The following is a 16,195-nucleotide window of genomic DNA, read 5'->3' as shown; positions in this document are numbered from 1 at the left end:
TTAAATACAAAGCACCGCCCCCCCCAATAAAATAAATCATTAATATTAAAAAGTAAATAACATTTCTGTTGGTACAAATCATTCAAGAACAATTTTCGTTAAAAAACATACAATTTATATAGCTTAGGCCATAAGTACCCTTATTTACTACATGTTAAAAATATACTTTTTGATAAAATAAGATGGGTTGGGGTTCAGTTAAAAATGAATCCTTATATATTTTCTGTCACACATCCCCAAAACATTGGTTTGTTATACCAAACCCTGAAATGAAGTTATAAAAGGTTTCAGCAATGTGACAGGGTCATTAATTTAATAGATTTCAAAAGAGGTCATTAAAATGTTGACTGAAAATGTGCCCTCCTATCGAAGTAACAGCATGAACAGGGCAGCCACATACTCATCAACATCCTGGGGCCAGTACCAAGGATAGACCTATTAAGAGGCCCATGATGAACTAAATGGTAATTGATTGTGACATCAATTACCATTAATCTCATCATTTTATAAGACTGGGCTTGTCAAAGTTCTAATTAAGATCACAGTTCCTTCTGTGTTCAGGAAGGATCTACAACACATTATATTGCAATAATGACCATCACAAACAGTTTTAATACATAAAATTTGTGAAATTAATGATGGTGGCCTTACATTATATAACAAAAACCTTTTATTTCCTATATGTCCTTTGCATTGACTGTGTTATACACTGTAGGCCTATTTCTCAAAGAAATCAATAACAAAAGAAAAGAAAGTCAGCCAGTGAACAAATCATCAGCGAAAATAATTGAGTGCATAGAATATATAGTGACTTCTAAAAATGTCTGTTATGCAAAAATGAAACATTTCAGCATTAATAAATGTTAACTAAGCTTTCATAAAAGAGAAACACTGTACAACAACGTTCCAAGTTATTGTATGCACCTGACTACAGCCTTCAGCAAAGAAAGAAACTGGCTAGATGGAATGTAATTTTCTCAGGAAGGAATTTTGTTTTATGAGCAAAACAAAAAGGTTACCTAGGAGCAATTACTTCTCTGATTTAGACTTTTGCTTATGAATAAGGTACAGGTATGCCCCACCTAATGTTGGTAATTGGCTCCTCAGCAATTCAAGGGGACAGCTAATTCATGGGAATGTAAGCAGTGACAAGTCAAATAATATTAGTGAGGTTTTATGACTTATGGTGGGGTTTGGCTATGAAATATTAACCATCTTCTTATGAAATTACATTGGCACTGATCTAGACAGTCTAACCAGGGGAGAGAAGTAATGATATACACCTGGATGCAAATTTTTTTTTTTAATGCCATGTCAAGCCTGCCAAATTCCAAGATGTTGTTCAGTTGTTTCAGTCGTATCTGACTTTTCATGACCCCATTTGGAGTTTTCTTGGCAAAGATAATGCCATTTCCTTCAGCCTGTCCTCATTTTGTAGATAAGGAAACTGAGGCAAACAGCGTTAAGTGATTTGCCCAGGGTCCCACATTTGAACTCCGGTCTTCCTGACTCCAGGCCTGGCATTCTATCTATCCACTGTGCCACCTAGCTGCCCATATCAAAGATGACACTACACCAATGATCAATATGCATAATTTTAATATTTCCACTTCATACGTAGTAACCACATAAAAATTGTCGCAAATATTCATGTTGACTCTTTTCATTCATCAGCTATGTGTATGTAATCATAGAAAAAGCAAACAGGTTTCCTAGGAAAGATATCAAATAACTAAAGGAGTAACAAGATCATAAGATGGCTTTTCAGTTTTATTATTAGAACTATTTGTATGAGTAGCTTCATACACACATGGGCAACATAAGACTGTAGCTGCTCAAGCAGAAAAACAAACACCTTGAATAGCTATTCAGGTCAGACAAAGTAGGAAAGAACTTGATTAGTTTGTGAAAAACATCTGGAATGAAAAAAATTTTTAAAGATGAAACATCTTCTATCAGGTGAAAATTTTTAGCACTTTGATTCCTACCATATTCCTTGTAGTGCATAGTCTTGTAGCTTAGAAACAAGTGACACAAAGGTTTTGTTTGTTTGGGGTTTTTTGGTGAGGCAGTTGGGGTTAAGTGACTTGCCCAGGGTCACACAGCCAGTAAGTGTCAAGGGTCTGAGGCCACTTTGAACTCGGGTCCTCCTGAATCCGGGGGTGGTGCTCTATCCACTGCACCACCTAGCTGCCCCACAAAGGTTTTTTTAAAGTCCCATTCTGAAGTTGCAGGCACTGATAAAAGCAAAAAGACCCAATATAAATTCACAGAAATTTTACTAGAATTTAGGGCAGAAACAAGATGCAGCAAAGTCTTCCTTTTTCCTCTCTGTAAGTCTGAATGATCACCGTGGGTCCTCCTACAGCTTCACTGTCAAACCTCTCCATCTGACTGCTTGAGGTATTGTGGCAGTAGTCAGCTCCACTCATTTCTCATTCACTGATACTGCTTTTTTTTTTTAAATAAAGTATTTTATTTTTTTCCAGTTCCATGTAAAGATAGTTTTCAACTTTTGTTTATACAAGCTTTCCAATTTCAGATTTTTCTCTCTCCCTCCCCTCCCTCCCCTAGACAGCAGGTAATCTGATATAAATTTTATATATATATATATATATATATATATATATATATATATATATATATATAACATTAAACATATTTCTGCATTAGTCATGTTATAAGAGGAAAATCAGAGCAATGAGGACAAACCTCAAAATAGAAAAACAACAGCACCCAAAACAAAAGAAATAGTATGGTTCAATCAGCATCTATACTCCACAGTTCTTTTTTTTTTCCCCTGGATTTGGAGATCCTCTTCCATGATGAGTCCCCTGGAACTCTCCTGTACCATTGCATTGGTGAGAAGAATGATATTGCTTTTTAAAAAAACTGTCTGATTTTCCTTTTGTCTTCCCAATAAGGCAAGTTTCTTGAGGGCAAGGACTGTATCTTAAACTTCAATTATTTCTCCCATAAGATCTAGCACAAGGGGGGAAACAACAGAGACTCAATACTTAGTAAATGTTCAGTTAACCAGGATACAGAAGATAGTTGCAATAACAATCATATAGTCTCTGGCCATTAGTAATTCTTTGTATTGGATTAATGAGTCTGTTTGACCATTAAGAAGTTTTTACTGGTAGTAAGTCAGCCCACTGCCTGGCACAAAGAGTAGACCTTAATGATTATGATTGGTGGAAGCAGATAATAAACAATCACCAATGCCTAAGGTTAGTGCTCTGAGTGTACCTGCTACATGGATAGCTATACATCAACATATAAATAAATATAGGCTATATTTTCATTATTTAATAGCCCAGGAAAAATATGTGAATTAAAAATAGTTCACATTAATAATGCTTACTCCCAGAGTTCCTTGCAGCCAAAAAAACCCCAAAACATCTGATGCATCTTCCCCAGGACAAGCAACATTTAACTCTTTTACACTAAGAGCTGATTCTATTAGTTATCTCTGAGATGTTTACGTTAATGGGGAAATGATCTTAAGCCAAAGCATAGAATTTCAGGCCGGCTATAGTGAAGTGAGCAGAACCAAGAGAACACTGTTCACAGAGACAGCAATATTGTTGGATGAAGAACTGAATGATTTAACTATTCTCAGCAATACAATGATCCAAGACAATCCCAAAGGACCAATGATGAAGCATACTATCCCACCTCCACAGAAAGAACTAATATTGACTGAACACAGACTAAAGCATGCTATTTTTACTTTCTTTCATTTTTTTCTTTTATTCAAGTTTTCTTATACAAAATGACTGATATGGTAAAGTTTTACATAACTGTACATGTATATAACCTATATCTGATTGCTTACCACCTCAGAGAAAGGGGAGGAGAGGGAGGAAGGATAAAATTTGGAACTCAAAATTTTAAAGAAAATTGTGTATTATTTAGGGGAAAAAAAGCAGCAGACTGGGGCAGGGGTAGAGTGAGAGACCTGGGAGGGGGAGTTGTAGAAAGGGAAGCTTGCTACTTACTACCAAGTTATTTTCTGGCACAGGACTTTCTAAACCATCTTACAACCAACACAATTACAATAAAATTGGAGAACAAAAACCAGTCATCAATTCCAGTTAATAGACCACTTAAGTTAACATTTGATATAACAATTCCATCAATACAAAAGAAGGTGCATAGTCCCTGGAATTCTTGTGTAGAACACTAGGTCTCTTTAGGAACTAAAACCTAAATCTGACCTCACCTGAGATGAGAGATCTCGGAGGTCCCTAATGCAGAGTACAGCAAGAAACGGGCCAAAAATGCTTTCCCCACCTCAACAGCGACCTGCAGCCGTCGAAACAGATAGTGCCACATTTACACTATCTATCCCTAGGTGGCAGATAAGCTGGGGCTACCACTAGATGAAAAGTATCCCGTGACTAAGAAAACCAGAATTCAAGTTGCAACATATTCTGGCATTTTATAGAAACAAACAATACATGTAAAATAGGCAATAATGAAAAGAGGGTAGGGAAAAACTGCATTAACTCATGAGATATACTTTATATCATCTTTCCAACTATGACTTTTGACAGGCTCATAGACTTAGAACTAGAGAGGACGTGAGAACTCATCTAGTCCAGCCCCCCCTTTTTTTTTTGGCAGGGCAATGAAGGTTAAGTGACTTACCCAGGGTCACACAGCTACTAAGTGTCAAATGTCTGAGGCCGGATTTGAACTCACGTCCTCCTGAATCCAGGAACGGTGCTTTGCTTTCTCCACTGCACCACCTAGCTGCCCCGACCTTTTATTTTGTAGATGAAGAACTGAGGCTCAGCACAGTGAAAGTGATTTGGCAAGGTTGTGGAGGTAAGAAGTAGCAGAGTCAAAGCTAAACCAAGGGGCACTTCTCAGAGCCACTTAAGCACTGGGCAGGAAGGAAGGCAGGAAGACCTGAGTTCCAATCTAGTCTCAGACATTAGCTGTGTGACCTTGGGCTTAACCTCTGTTTGCCTCAGTCTCCTCAAATGTAAAGTGGGGGGGCAGCTAGGTGGCACAGTGGATAAAGCAAAGCACCGTTCCTGGATTCAGGAGGACCTGAGTTCAAATCCAACCTCAGACACTTAACACTAGCTGTGTGACCCCAGGCAAGTCACTTAACCCTCATTGCCTGGCCAAAAACAAAAAAGTAAAGTGGGGATCATACTAGCACTTATCTCTCAGAGTTGCTGTGAGAATCAAATGAGATAATATTTGTAAAATGCTTAGCACAGTGCTTGTGCAACATAGTGGGTTCTATAGAAATGCTAATTATTATTATTATTATTATTCCCACTGCACCAGACTGCCTGTAAATCATGGCTTTTAACAGAGGCTACATCATACATAGACTTTTACAGATGGAAGGGGTTTGAGAGTAGTCTGGTCTAAACACAACTGATTAACACATGAACACCTTTCATAAAATCTCAACTATTTGTAAATGTCTTTCAAAAGATGAAGATAGATCACCTTGGGAAAATACATACATACATACTATATATATATATATATGAACACAGTCCAATCAATGTTTTAAGAGTAAGACATCCTTGTATTTTCTTCAGCATCCTTTACACAAGTGTTTAACAACCATGTTGAATTAAAAATCTAATTTCTCATCTAATTTCATGGTTTTATTTTTTAAAATTTTCTCCAAAAGAGAAATAAAAGTGCTTTCTGAAAGAATAAAACTCTTAAGACTTCGATTAGCTCACCTTTCATACTATTCCCTTGTTAACCTGCCCTGCCAATGTTCAAGAAAGAGTATGAATGTATGTTTTCAATGAGTGCCAAGTAGACTCTTTTTTTGGAGTGGTTCAAATTTGAACTTTGCTAAGGTCTCAGGTATTCCAATCACCGTCAGGGATATCCAAGTTTTAAACCGTTAAAAGAACCCTAAATCATTGCTATTTTTCCTTTTCAGGTTGGAGGCTTCCTTCCTGAGCTATGATAAAACCTAATCTGAGAGCTGGACAAAAGAAGAAAGTCTCTAGTTCTCAGCTCTACTTACTGAGATCTATTTAAGTGCCTCCCACTTTGGTACAAGCAACAAATGTAATTGCCTCCTGGCCTGCGGGTGTCCATTGAACAAAAGGAGCTTTGGGGAACAAACCCACAGGTGTTACCTTTCTTGATTCAACTGAAATCTGATGAAAGAGTCCACAATATCAAATAACACACTTACTAAGCTGTAATCAAACTTATTTATTTGATTAAGCAAAGAACATTTAATTAAGGAAAAAGTTTTGACCAAAGAGTAGGATAGTTCTTTTTTAGACCTGAACTTTAAAAGTCTTGCAACATAATGTAAAAAGTGACTGTGTTTTAATGAACCCTTTAACCACCCTCAAGTTGTACATAATGGAGCCAATACAGGGGAACAATTTTCATGGATGCCTCATTTTAATGGACAATTTTAAGTATTTTTTTTTCTGAGTAATGGTAGACCTTACTGAAACATTTATACTGGCTTGTCCGTTATGAAGAAAGCATATGCAAAGTCACCCCTGAATTTTATGTTCTTCTTGATGGCCAAAACCTATATGATTTTTGTTTGTTTGTATTTGTTGAGGTTTTTTTTACCACTTCCAAGGAATCAACGTCAACTCAGGGGCTTCAACCACAATTACTATAGAATCATTAGGCAAATGCAAATATAGTATATTCATGCCTTCAAAGATAACATAACAGTTAACTGAGTTAAATGAAGTAAATGTTTAAGAAATGATCTGAGAACAACTTTTGCAAATTACAAACTGCTTTTTAAAAAAAAATCTTACTTTAAAAGTCAAAAGTTTGATTTTTTTTTCCCCAGCAGCAGTTAACAAAACGACTAACAACTAATGAGTTAACATTTTAATGTTACGGTTTATCTTTCTCTTAACTACTAACACAAAGCTATAGTAGGGAGATTCATGAAGAGAAATGGAAGCACTAAATCCACTGAAATACCATGGATTATATATAATGAGAGCTTCTGGGAACTAGGGAGTAGGTAAAAGGTCAAACAAAGAGATACAGGGCTGTCTTTTAGAGTTTTCAGTACCTCTATAAGTAACCTCTTGGAATAACTTCACTCTCCAGCTCCATCCTGATTTTTGTCCACCCATAACTCAGGAGGAATTTAGAAGATGCAGTAGCAGAATACAGTAGAGTCCGAGTTCCAATTTTTGTATCCTGGTACATGGTTTCAACATGGTAGGTTGTTAATGTTTGCTGAATTTTGGCAAGAGGCCCCACTGGGAGTTACATCATTTGAGGTGATCCCAAATGCAATAATGACAAAATGAATTCATCTCACTTTGAAGTGCCTGCTATGAAGCCAACTGATGCCTTGGCATTTAAAATGCAGAAGTATTTCAGACCATTTCAGCCCTGGTTTGTCCTTCTTTCTATCCTGCCTCATATAATAAGCCGCTGGCACAGGCTGCTGTCACTCATGCCTGCTTCAGTTCATTGGAACCGACTGTCTTCTAAGTGTGAAGGTCCTAACCTTTGACTGATAACCGGGTATGGGTGACCAGAAGGAATTTCTTTTTTTTTGTGGGACAATGAGGCTTAAGTGACTTGCCCAGGGTCACAGAGCTAGTAAGTGTCAAGTATCTGAGACCTCATTTGAACTCAGGTCCTCCTGAATTCAGGGCCAGTGCTTTATCCACTGTGCCACCTAGCTGCTTCCGCGCCACCACCCCCCCCAAGGAATTTCAATAGGAACTAAGTGAAGGAAGCATTCTGCCCAACCTGATGCCATAGAATTCCCCAAGAGGATTCAGAGCTTAGTCTGAAACTTGGATGGGCTAGTTCTGGTGGCTTAGCTGCTATGCCCACCCACCTACCTGTAGCTCTGACTCAGGTGCTGGTAAGCGTTAGATTACACTTTCTGGGCCCTCCACTGTGAATCTTAAACTGGGCTTGACTTTTTCAACTGGAGCCACAAAGAAGATCCCTATAATCTCGAGTGTGCTGCTACTTTGGCTATTTTTCCTTACAAGAAGAAAAGAAATCCATTTTGGCCTCTGCCTTAAACACATGTACTTTCTTTTTGGACTGACCTGTGATTTCATCCCCACATGGGGGAGAAGTGCAAGAAAAGTTTCCTTTACTGAGTCAGACTAAGACTTGTTCAGAGCCTGGGCATGGAGAGGTTCAGGACTTGCCCAGGCACACCAAGCCAGTGGTTTGCCCTGCCTTCACTAAAAGCTCCTTGATGGCAGGAACTGTTGTCATTTTTTAATGGCTTCATGCCCAGCCTCTGGATACAAATCTTCACAAAGGTTTGATGATTAAATGAAGAGGGACTTTACATCCAGATGTTCTGGTCTCCAAGCAAGCTCTCTCTCCACTCCTCCCTGCTGTGATGGCCAATCAGAATCTAAGTTAAACCTATTCTTTTCCCAAAGTCGTCTGAATTAAACCAAAATCTGGAACAAACATGACTAAATGACCCGATGGATTTAACTCAATTCAGGTTTTGTGACTAAAGCACCTTCTGAGGCCAGTGGCAAAGACAATGTTGCTTTCCCCGGCTTTAGTTTCTTTCAGATCTTAATATTTCCCAAGAACCAGCTACTTCTTAAATATCAGGAGCTGAATGTTTTCTCCTGATGTCCTTCTAAAGTATGTATTATTCTGGAAAGAGCACTGGTTTGCAGCTAGAAGACCTACGTGCACATGGCCCAGTCTCTTATGTCTCCAAGCCTCAGGTTCCTCATTAAGAAAAGGGAAATCATAATAATTGTATTAACTACCTCACAGGGCTATAGTGATGAGAGAATGTATGCAAAGCACCACACAAATGCAAGTTATTTTCTAGAAGCTACAAGCAAGTGTCCATCTCCCACTCTAGATGCACTTCCTGTCTTTTGCTTCTCCCAACGAAGTTGGTTTTTCCATTAGACATGCCCAGGTCTACAGCAGCTCTTTTCCATGGCACTGAGATGAAACTAGGACATGGTCACAAATGCAGATGTTATATGATATTACTTCAATGTTAAATCTGACTGGCAGCTAGCATTTACATTTTTTTCAAGCCTTAATTTTAGAAAATTTAGAATCAGGAGATTTTGGTGAAGGGTTAATTTTAATAGAATTAAAGGGGCGTGGTAGCCAGGGTGCACCTGAAATCTTAGCTCCCGGAGGCTGGTAGATTGCTTGAGTTTGGGAGTTCTGAGCTACAGCAGGGAAACGGCTGATTCAGTGTCCACACTAAGTCCAATATCAATTGTGTGGACCCCTGACGGGGGCTGGGGGTTAGGAACAGTTAAAAAACAGAGCAGGTCAAAGCTGGCCTATCAGTGGCTGCTGCATTTCCAGCCTGGGTGAGATAGGGAAACTCTGCCTCCAAGTGAATGAATGAATGAGAAGACAGAAAAAGAAACAAATTAAGAATGAATGAATAAAAATTAAATTAAGGACAACAGATGAGATAAATGTGGTAGAACAAGGTGCCCCAGGGGATATTCCTGGTGAATAGATTACCCAGAAGATGGTCTGCTTTTCTTTGTGTCCAGATCAATAAACAGAAAAGCAAAACACAAAGTTCTATCTGATTTCACACCCCATTTTCTTTTCTCCATATCTTCTCTAAACCATCCAGCTTTCAGAATTCTAAAACATCACTCTTATAAGCTCAGTGACTATGAATAGGGGCAAGGGTTGAGCCCAGCAAAGAGGCCTTTTTCACCCAGTCCAAGAGCTCACACCCAAATCAAATGAGTTTTCACTGGTTCAGCAACTAACTTTTAATCCTATCATTTACTGTTTTAAATGAGCAAGTACAATGATCAACCTCAGTGTCTGCAACAGAAAATAAAGACACTTTTAAAACTCTTATGAATCAAGCATCTCTGTGCCCTATCCTACTGCAGCCATTAAAGCCTTTAAAAGTATTGCTTTAAAACAAACAAAGCTAGCTGCTGCAGAAATTGATATATAGTTAACAGCAGCAAAAACAACAGCTTATTTGTTATTCTGAGAAATAGCTGCAGCTAGTGGTCAGGTAAGTTTTATACTGTACTAATAAGTTTCATTTAAATGTATGACCTAGCTGGCACTTTCAAGATTCTCCCTGAATTCAGGATTCTTATAGACCCCTTCCTATGAATGAGACTCTTGTTTTCTGTAGTCCTCTATATCTCTGTGTAAAATCATTAAATTTTCCATTTCCTGGGAAAATGGACTCTCCTTGAAAAGTTCTTTACTATTTTGTCTAACTCAAACTTGAATTTGGAAGCCTGGAACTATATTTTTCATTGGTATTATGCACTCTTCAAATGATATTAGATTCTGTCAGTCTTTCTCCCATAACTAAATCTCTATAGGATTTGGGTATTTAGTGCCAGAAAGAATTACAATAAAATGTCTAACCTCCACAAAGAAATGAAAGTTGTAGGATTTCTTGTGCTCAATATAACAAATGTGTTGTACTCTCTTAAAGGCACAGTGTTACCTGTTTCTCTGACACAGATGGACAGACACTTCTACTTGTGTTTTATTCATCAAACAAGTCTTCTGGTCTAAACCCTGTAAATTCTTTCAAGTGAAATCTAGTTTTGTGGTAGATGACAGATGACAATTTTAGAAATGATATATAATACAGAAAGAATGTTAGGAACTTTTAAAAAGTCAGTGTTCTCCTAGGGCTGGGAGCATTTTGCCTAGATCATGAAAGCATACTGTTGGCATTGGGGAGGGATCCAATGATCATTTCGGCAAAGAAATTGTTTTTTTCCACTTATTTTAACCTTTTAAAGAAACTTTAAAAAGCAAATTGTTTTTGTTATTAGCCGTCTACACACTAACACTTATGGATATGAACTATACTTATAGTACCTACTGATTAACTTCCAATATGGACCTAGGAGAGCAAGCATTCATATTGTACCTGACCAAAGTCAATACAATGATTTTGTTCAGTTTTTGTAACTAATTTTCCCCATGAAAACCTTTTAATCTTTTCCCTTCTTCAGATCCTTAAATCTCTACAGGGAAATGCCCATACAACATCCCAAAGGCCATTCAGGCCCTTGAATATTCCAAGGGCTTTGGATGAATAGCTGAGGTTCTGGCTCAGTCTTGAGTCGACTTCTATGGGTAGGGAAAGGCCTCATGAAAAAAGTGGTACTTGTGCTGAGGCTTGAAAGAAACTAGAGATTCTAAGAGGGGGAAATGAGGACCTCTAAGGCATGGGGGAAGCCAGCACAGAGCAGCTAAATGGAGCATTATATAAGAGGCCAATTGGAATGAGTTGTGGATGGTGTTACTGAAGGGTGACAAGGCTGGAAAGGTAGGCTGGGACCAGGGTATAGAGAATGTCAAACGTCTGTTGAATCACTACTCTATGACACTATCTACTCTTCTTCCTTCCACAGACACTAATTAATAGCTACAGAAAGATGGGATTTAGGTGTGTTGTATGAAGTGGTATTTTAAGTTTTCTTAAATTGTTTATGAAGCAATTGTTAGCCTATATAAAAAGTGCTTTCAAGCTGCAATACTGTAGATTAGTATCACATTGATTCTGTTGATAGTAAATTAATATTTTATACTCCCTCACAGCTGGTTTTCATGTCTTCATTCTTCATCTCTTTCTATTATGGTTTTAGTTGCAGAATAGTTTCGTATAGTCAATTCAATTAAATTCAATTCTGTTTAGGATAAAGTTTAGATGACCAAAAAATTGGTTCACTGCCAACTATACATGGTACCACAAAAATTTAATTTTGTAACTGATTTCAAAAGATTTCTGAACATATTCCACCTAGTCACTGGCTGCTTCTCCAACATATTCTGTGAAGGAGAAGCCACATGACACTTGGAATATTTTCACTTTATTACTGACAGAGGTGAAATGTGGATTAGAAGCTTACATTCAACAGCAATATTACAATTTCAATCTGTAAAAATAAAAATTTCCTTTCACTAAATTACTTTTGGCTAACCTCAAACAGTGGAGAGCTCAGAATACGAGATCTGCAAAGGGAAAACCCAGTTACTGTACATGCAATCCTTATTCTGCTGCCTCTGTTAATACTTCAATAACAGAAGGGCTGAGTGGGCACACTTTCATGTTTGTGGTATATTTAAAGAATTCCAATTTTGGCAAAGCAAACTTTTTTTTCAAAATTAATATTAACTTTATAATGTATTCACCTGGCACCAACAATATTCATTGGAACTAATAGATATCACCATGAATATAAACTACTTTATGCTACCCATTACCAATATACTGCTTAGGACAATAGTGATACTGACAAAGTTCAGTGTACATTAGAAGTGCTTAGTATGTTGGACCAAATGATGCTTTAGAGTTAACATGAATTAGGATACTTCTCAGACTGGTAAACAATAAACCACATTTATCTTCAAAATTGTGTTAGCTATGGGATGAAAAGCCCACATCATCTCCGCAGTGAACTTCACTTTAACACAAGGGTAAACATATTTTCCCAACATTAGCTGCAATCAAGGCATTAGCAGTATGTTCTGATTGATTATCCTGGGATCTGTTGCTGAGAAATGGATCTCTGTCCCAGGTTTTTATCACCACAGTTTGCAAAATGCCTGCTCTTTGTTTACAAACCCTAGTTTGTAATAAGTGACATTATTAGGTAGTTCTTCTACTTAAATGACATGAGGATTTAGCATATCAGGGGGTTATATAATATCTAAGCCCTTTCAGTCTGATGATTCCTCTCCTACTCAGAAGCACTTTCTCTGTTTGTAAATAGGAGCCAAGGTAGCAGAACATATGGTTGTGACTTTTAGCTAAAGTAAATGGCATTAAAGCAAATAGAAGAACATTAGGATATCCGCAATTTCCACTGGAATACTAAATACATATTAGGGGAGTACTAGTGCAAATTGTATGATGATACTATTTTCCAATCAAGCCTGATAATATGGGCCAGTTTATAGTTTGTAAGTAAATGATAAAATTACTTCCTTAATCAAGTACTTGATTAACTACAAGGCGTTTTCCCATTTCCAAGTTTTCATTTTAAGAATGGTATACACAAGCACAATTTGGAAGCACGATGATCTTTTAAATTCTGTTTTTTAAAGCTTCTGAAATAGTTCTAAAAACTATCTGCAATAATCTATTTCTAAAACTTCTGGGAATATGCTACATATCAACTTTGATTAAATATAAGATGGTCCTTCCTTCCTTACACCTGGATGCATGCAACCAAAGAGTACAGGCTGACCTTTGGTTAACATTTTCATTCCAACATTTATACCACTAATATCAGTGCTAGGTTTTGTTTTTTTAATCCAGAATAGGAAATTATCTTTTAATATTTATACAAAAAAAAGATCCTCAATGGAGTGGTGATCTTGTTGACAAAGTACTCCTTCCAACAGAGCAAATCACCACTTAACTATGCTTTCTCATGTTTTACCAGTTTTATCCATGATTTCTCATAAATCCTCCTTAGGGAAGGATATACAAACACAGATGACTAGATAATCACACACATATGTGCAGTATGTGTAAATGCATCCTCAAGAATCTTAGTGGAAGGGAATAAGCATTAATATTGCTCCTGTTATGTGCCAGTGCAATTGAAAACTGCCCTCTGATTTCAGGAAGAGAGAGAGAGAAAGAGAGAGAGAGAGAGAGAGACAGAGAAAGACATAAGGAAAGGAATAAGCATTTATTAAGTGCTTACTGTGTGCTTGCACTGTGCTAAGCTCTTTACAAATATCTCATTTGATCCTCACAAAGTAGGGAAGTAGATGCTATTATTATCTTCATTTTACAATTGAAGACATTAAGGTAGACAGAGGTTAAGTGACTTGCTCAGTCATACAGCTAGTATATGTCTGAGGCTGGATTTGAATTCAGGTCAGAGATATCCTAGAGTAGTGCAGCCAGGTAAGAAATGAGGAAAGATCTGAGCTGTGCTCCCTCCTTATATGGAGGTTTGGCATTCATGGATCACTGTCCAGAGGGTTTGAAAAACCCAGTGATGAGTTGAAATCCCAAAGCTGATGGGATCTTGCCAGAGGATGAGGTTTTTCACCGCACCTTTGGTGAGCACATATCCCTACTTTATACTTCATACTGATAATGAGAAGAGTGAAAAAAAATTCTATTATTGCATTGTAACTGTTATTGTCATCAAGAGATCTTATAGAATATTAACATGCAGAAGAGATAATTTAGGGGTAAAATCTGAGACTGTTTTGCTCTCCAGAACTGAAATTTTTTGTAAAATCAAACATTAAACAGAGAGGGATCTTGTGCTCTTTACACATGTCAATCAACTGTGTGGTTACAAAGACGTGGTTTATTGTAGAAAATCGTCTGTAAAGGTCTACTTATTCTCTTTCCATATTTTCATCAAGGATGCCCTTGTATATATCAATCTTTTAAGGACTTTTCACATAAACAAAATAGAAGGAACAGGGATTGATGCTTATTGTAATCCTTTTCTTTTGTATTAATACCATGCATGGTTATTTTAATTCTTCAGTATCTTTCCTCATTCTTCCCTTCATTCAGATATCTTGAAAATAGATTCCTCAGTGCTTTCAAAACTGCATGTGCCTGCTCTAGTTCGGATGCCCTTTCCATTTTCATCTTCGGTGGCATTTCTACTTCCTCACAGAGAATCAGGAGTTGAGGTAGTAAGAATATAAACATCATGCTTCTACTAGCCTGATGATAAAAATAAAATGCTAAAGAAATTCTAGCACACCATTCCATCTTTTCATTCCTTTGTTGCCCTCTTTCCAGTTTTATGTATGAATTCTCTTGGGACTATACGCCTTGGCTGAGTCCCACACAGACTTTCTATATACTTGGTTTCTCCTTTGCTATTTTCTGAGCTAATACTGCTTGTAATCTTCCACAATGATCTTCTAATATGTTTTGCAAATGAGTTTGTATTAGAAATTATGTTGCTCTTGGCTGCCACGTGTTAATGTTGACAAGAGGACTGAGTATTTGCCAGCTGAAGTGGTTTAGGGGGCTCTTCTGCTCTCATTTTTGTGGCTTTTTTTTTTTTAAAGCATTGGCTAAACTATGGTGATGCCCTGTCGAGGAGGCATGCCACTGGGCCCAATATGGCTAAGGCTTTGGGGCTTCTGAAGCCTGACGATATGGAGCACTCTGACAGAAGGGAGCACACAATTAGTACAGAGGTACCTTGGGCTTCTTTTTTCTACTGTGCACTGACTAGCTTTAGGGCAGAACAGTCCTGTGTAGCCTCTACTTGTCACCAAAACACATTTTACTCTGCTCCCTAGGTGGGAGAGATACTCTCACGATTGCAAAATGAGAATATCCTAGGCTCTTATTACATACAAGTTCAAGGACCTCTAAGTTTCCCTAACAGCACGAGCTTTGGCTTTTCCCTGCCAAGTCTGCAACAGTCACAGGAGAGACCTATTACTGTGCTGAGACAGGTCAATTCTAGGCCTGCTAGAAAATCTCTACAACTTCTGTGCTCTGGTACTTGAGAAGGAATCAACCATTCATTATTTATTAAGCACCTACCACATCTGCTTCCAGGCCTGGTGGTAGGTGCAGAGCAGAACAGCTATGCCACAATCAGCAGAAATTTTAAAATTCCATCATTAGGCCGAAACACATACAGTCAGTCAGTCTGTCCCTCAAAATCCTCCCATAGCCCTTCAGGTGGAGGTATACCTTTTTCTCCAACACCATTAGAGCAGTGTTTTATGTTTCCTATCCTAAGTTAGCCTGTGGACATTCCTATCTAATAACTAAATAAACAGTATAATATCAGTATAATAACTACATGAACTAAGCTTGCCTACAGATCAAATTTATATAAATCGGGGAAATACCAGTCCCTTTCAGGCAGCTAACTTCTTGTTGTTAAGTGTGATATTTCAAATGAAGCAACTTCATAGCAAATTACCGACTTCTAGCTGAAGACTGGAGAGTTCCTCTGGTACAGGAAGTCACGTGAGACAAAGTACTCATGCCAGGAAGTTTGTTCTTAAATAATCCCCAATTCAGCTCAGGGCTCAATAGACCGAACTCCTTCAACAACAGAAAGAACTGTTCTTAGCCCATAGAAACCTATGGAAAGCATGGCAATGACATCTTTCTGGGGATGACCTCGTTTTCAGAAGCTTAATGTAAAACATAAATCATGGCTTCTATGCAGCAGAACCTTCTCCACCCAACCTCCCCAAACAAAAAACCCGC

The 16,195-nt window shown here is 37.8% G+C and overlaps 1 protein-coding gene across 9 annotated transcripts in view; it reads right to left on the bottom strand.

Annotated features, from left to right (window-relative positions):
* The window catches only part of IMMP1L (inner mitochondrial membrane peptidase subunit 1), a 100,575-nt gene that overhangs the window by 2,556 nt on the left and 81,824 nt on the right, over nt 1-16,195 (bottom strand). For 8 of the 9 annotated variants that reach the window (XM_043969902.1, XM_043969899.1, XM_043969896.1 and 5 more), the window contains one exon: nt 15,903-16,027. The exons of the other annotated variant lie outside the window; for it this stretch is intronic. In XM_043969902.1, the coding sequence (XP_043825837.1) occupies nt 15,903-16,027 (125 nt within the window). The remainder of the gene's footprint in view (nt 1-15,902; nt 16,028-16,195) is intronic. 9 annotated transcript variants of the gene reach the window in all.

The sequence above is a fragment of the Dromiciops gliroides genome, chromosome 6 (assembly GCF_019393635.1).
Source record: "Dromiciops gliroides isolate mDroGli1 chromosome 6, mDroGli1.pri, whole genome shotgun sequence".
Classification (NCBI taxonomy): Eukaryota; Metazoa; Chordata; class Mammalia; order Microbiotheria; family Microbiotheriidae; genus Dromiciops; species Dromiciops gliroides.
The sequence above is the reverse complement of the archived record's forward strand: the minus strand, read 5'-3'. Positions and strand labels throughout refer to the sequence as shown.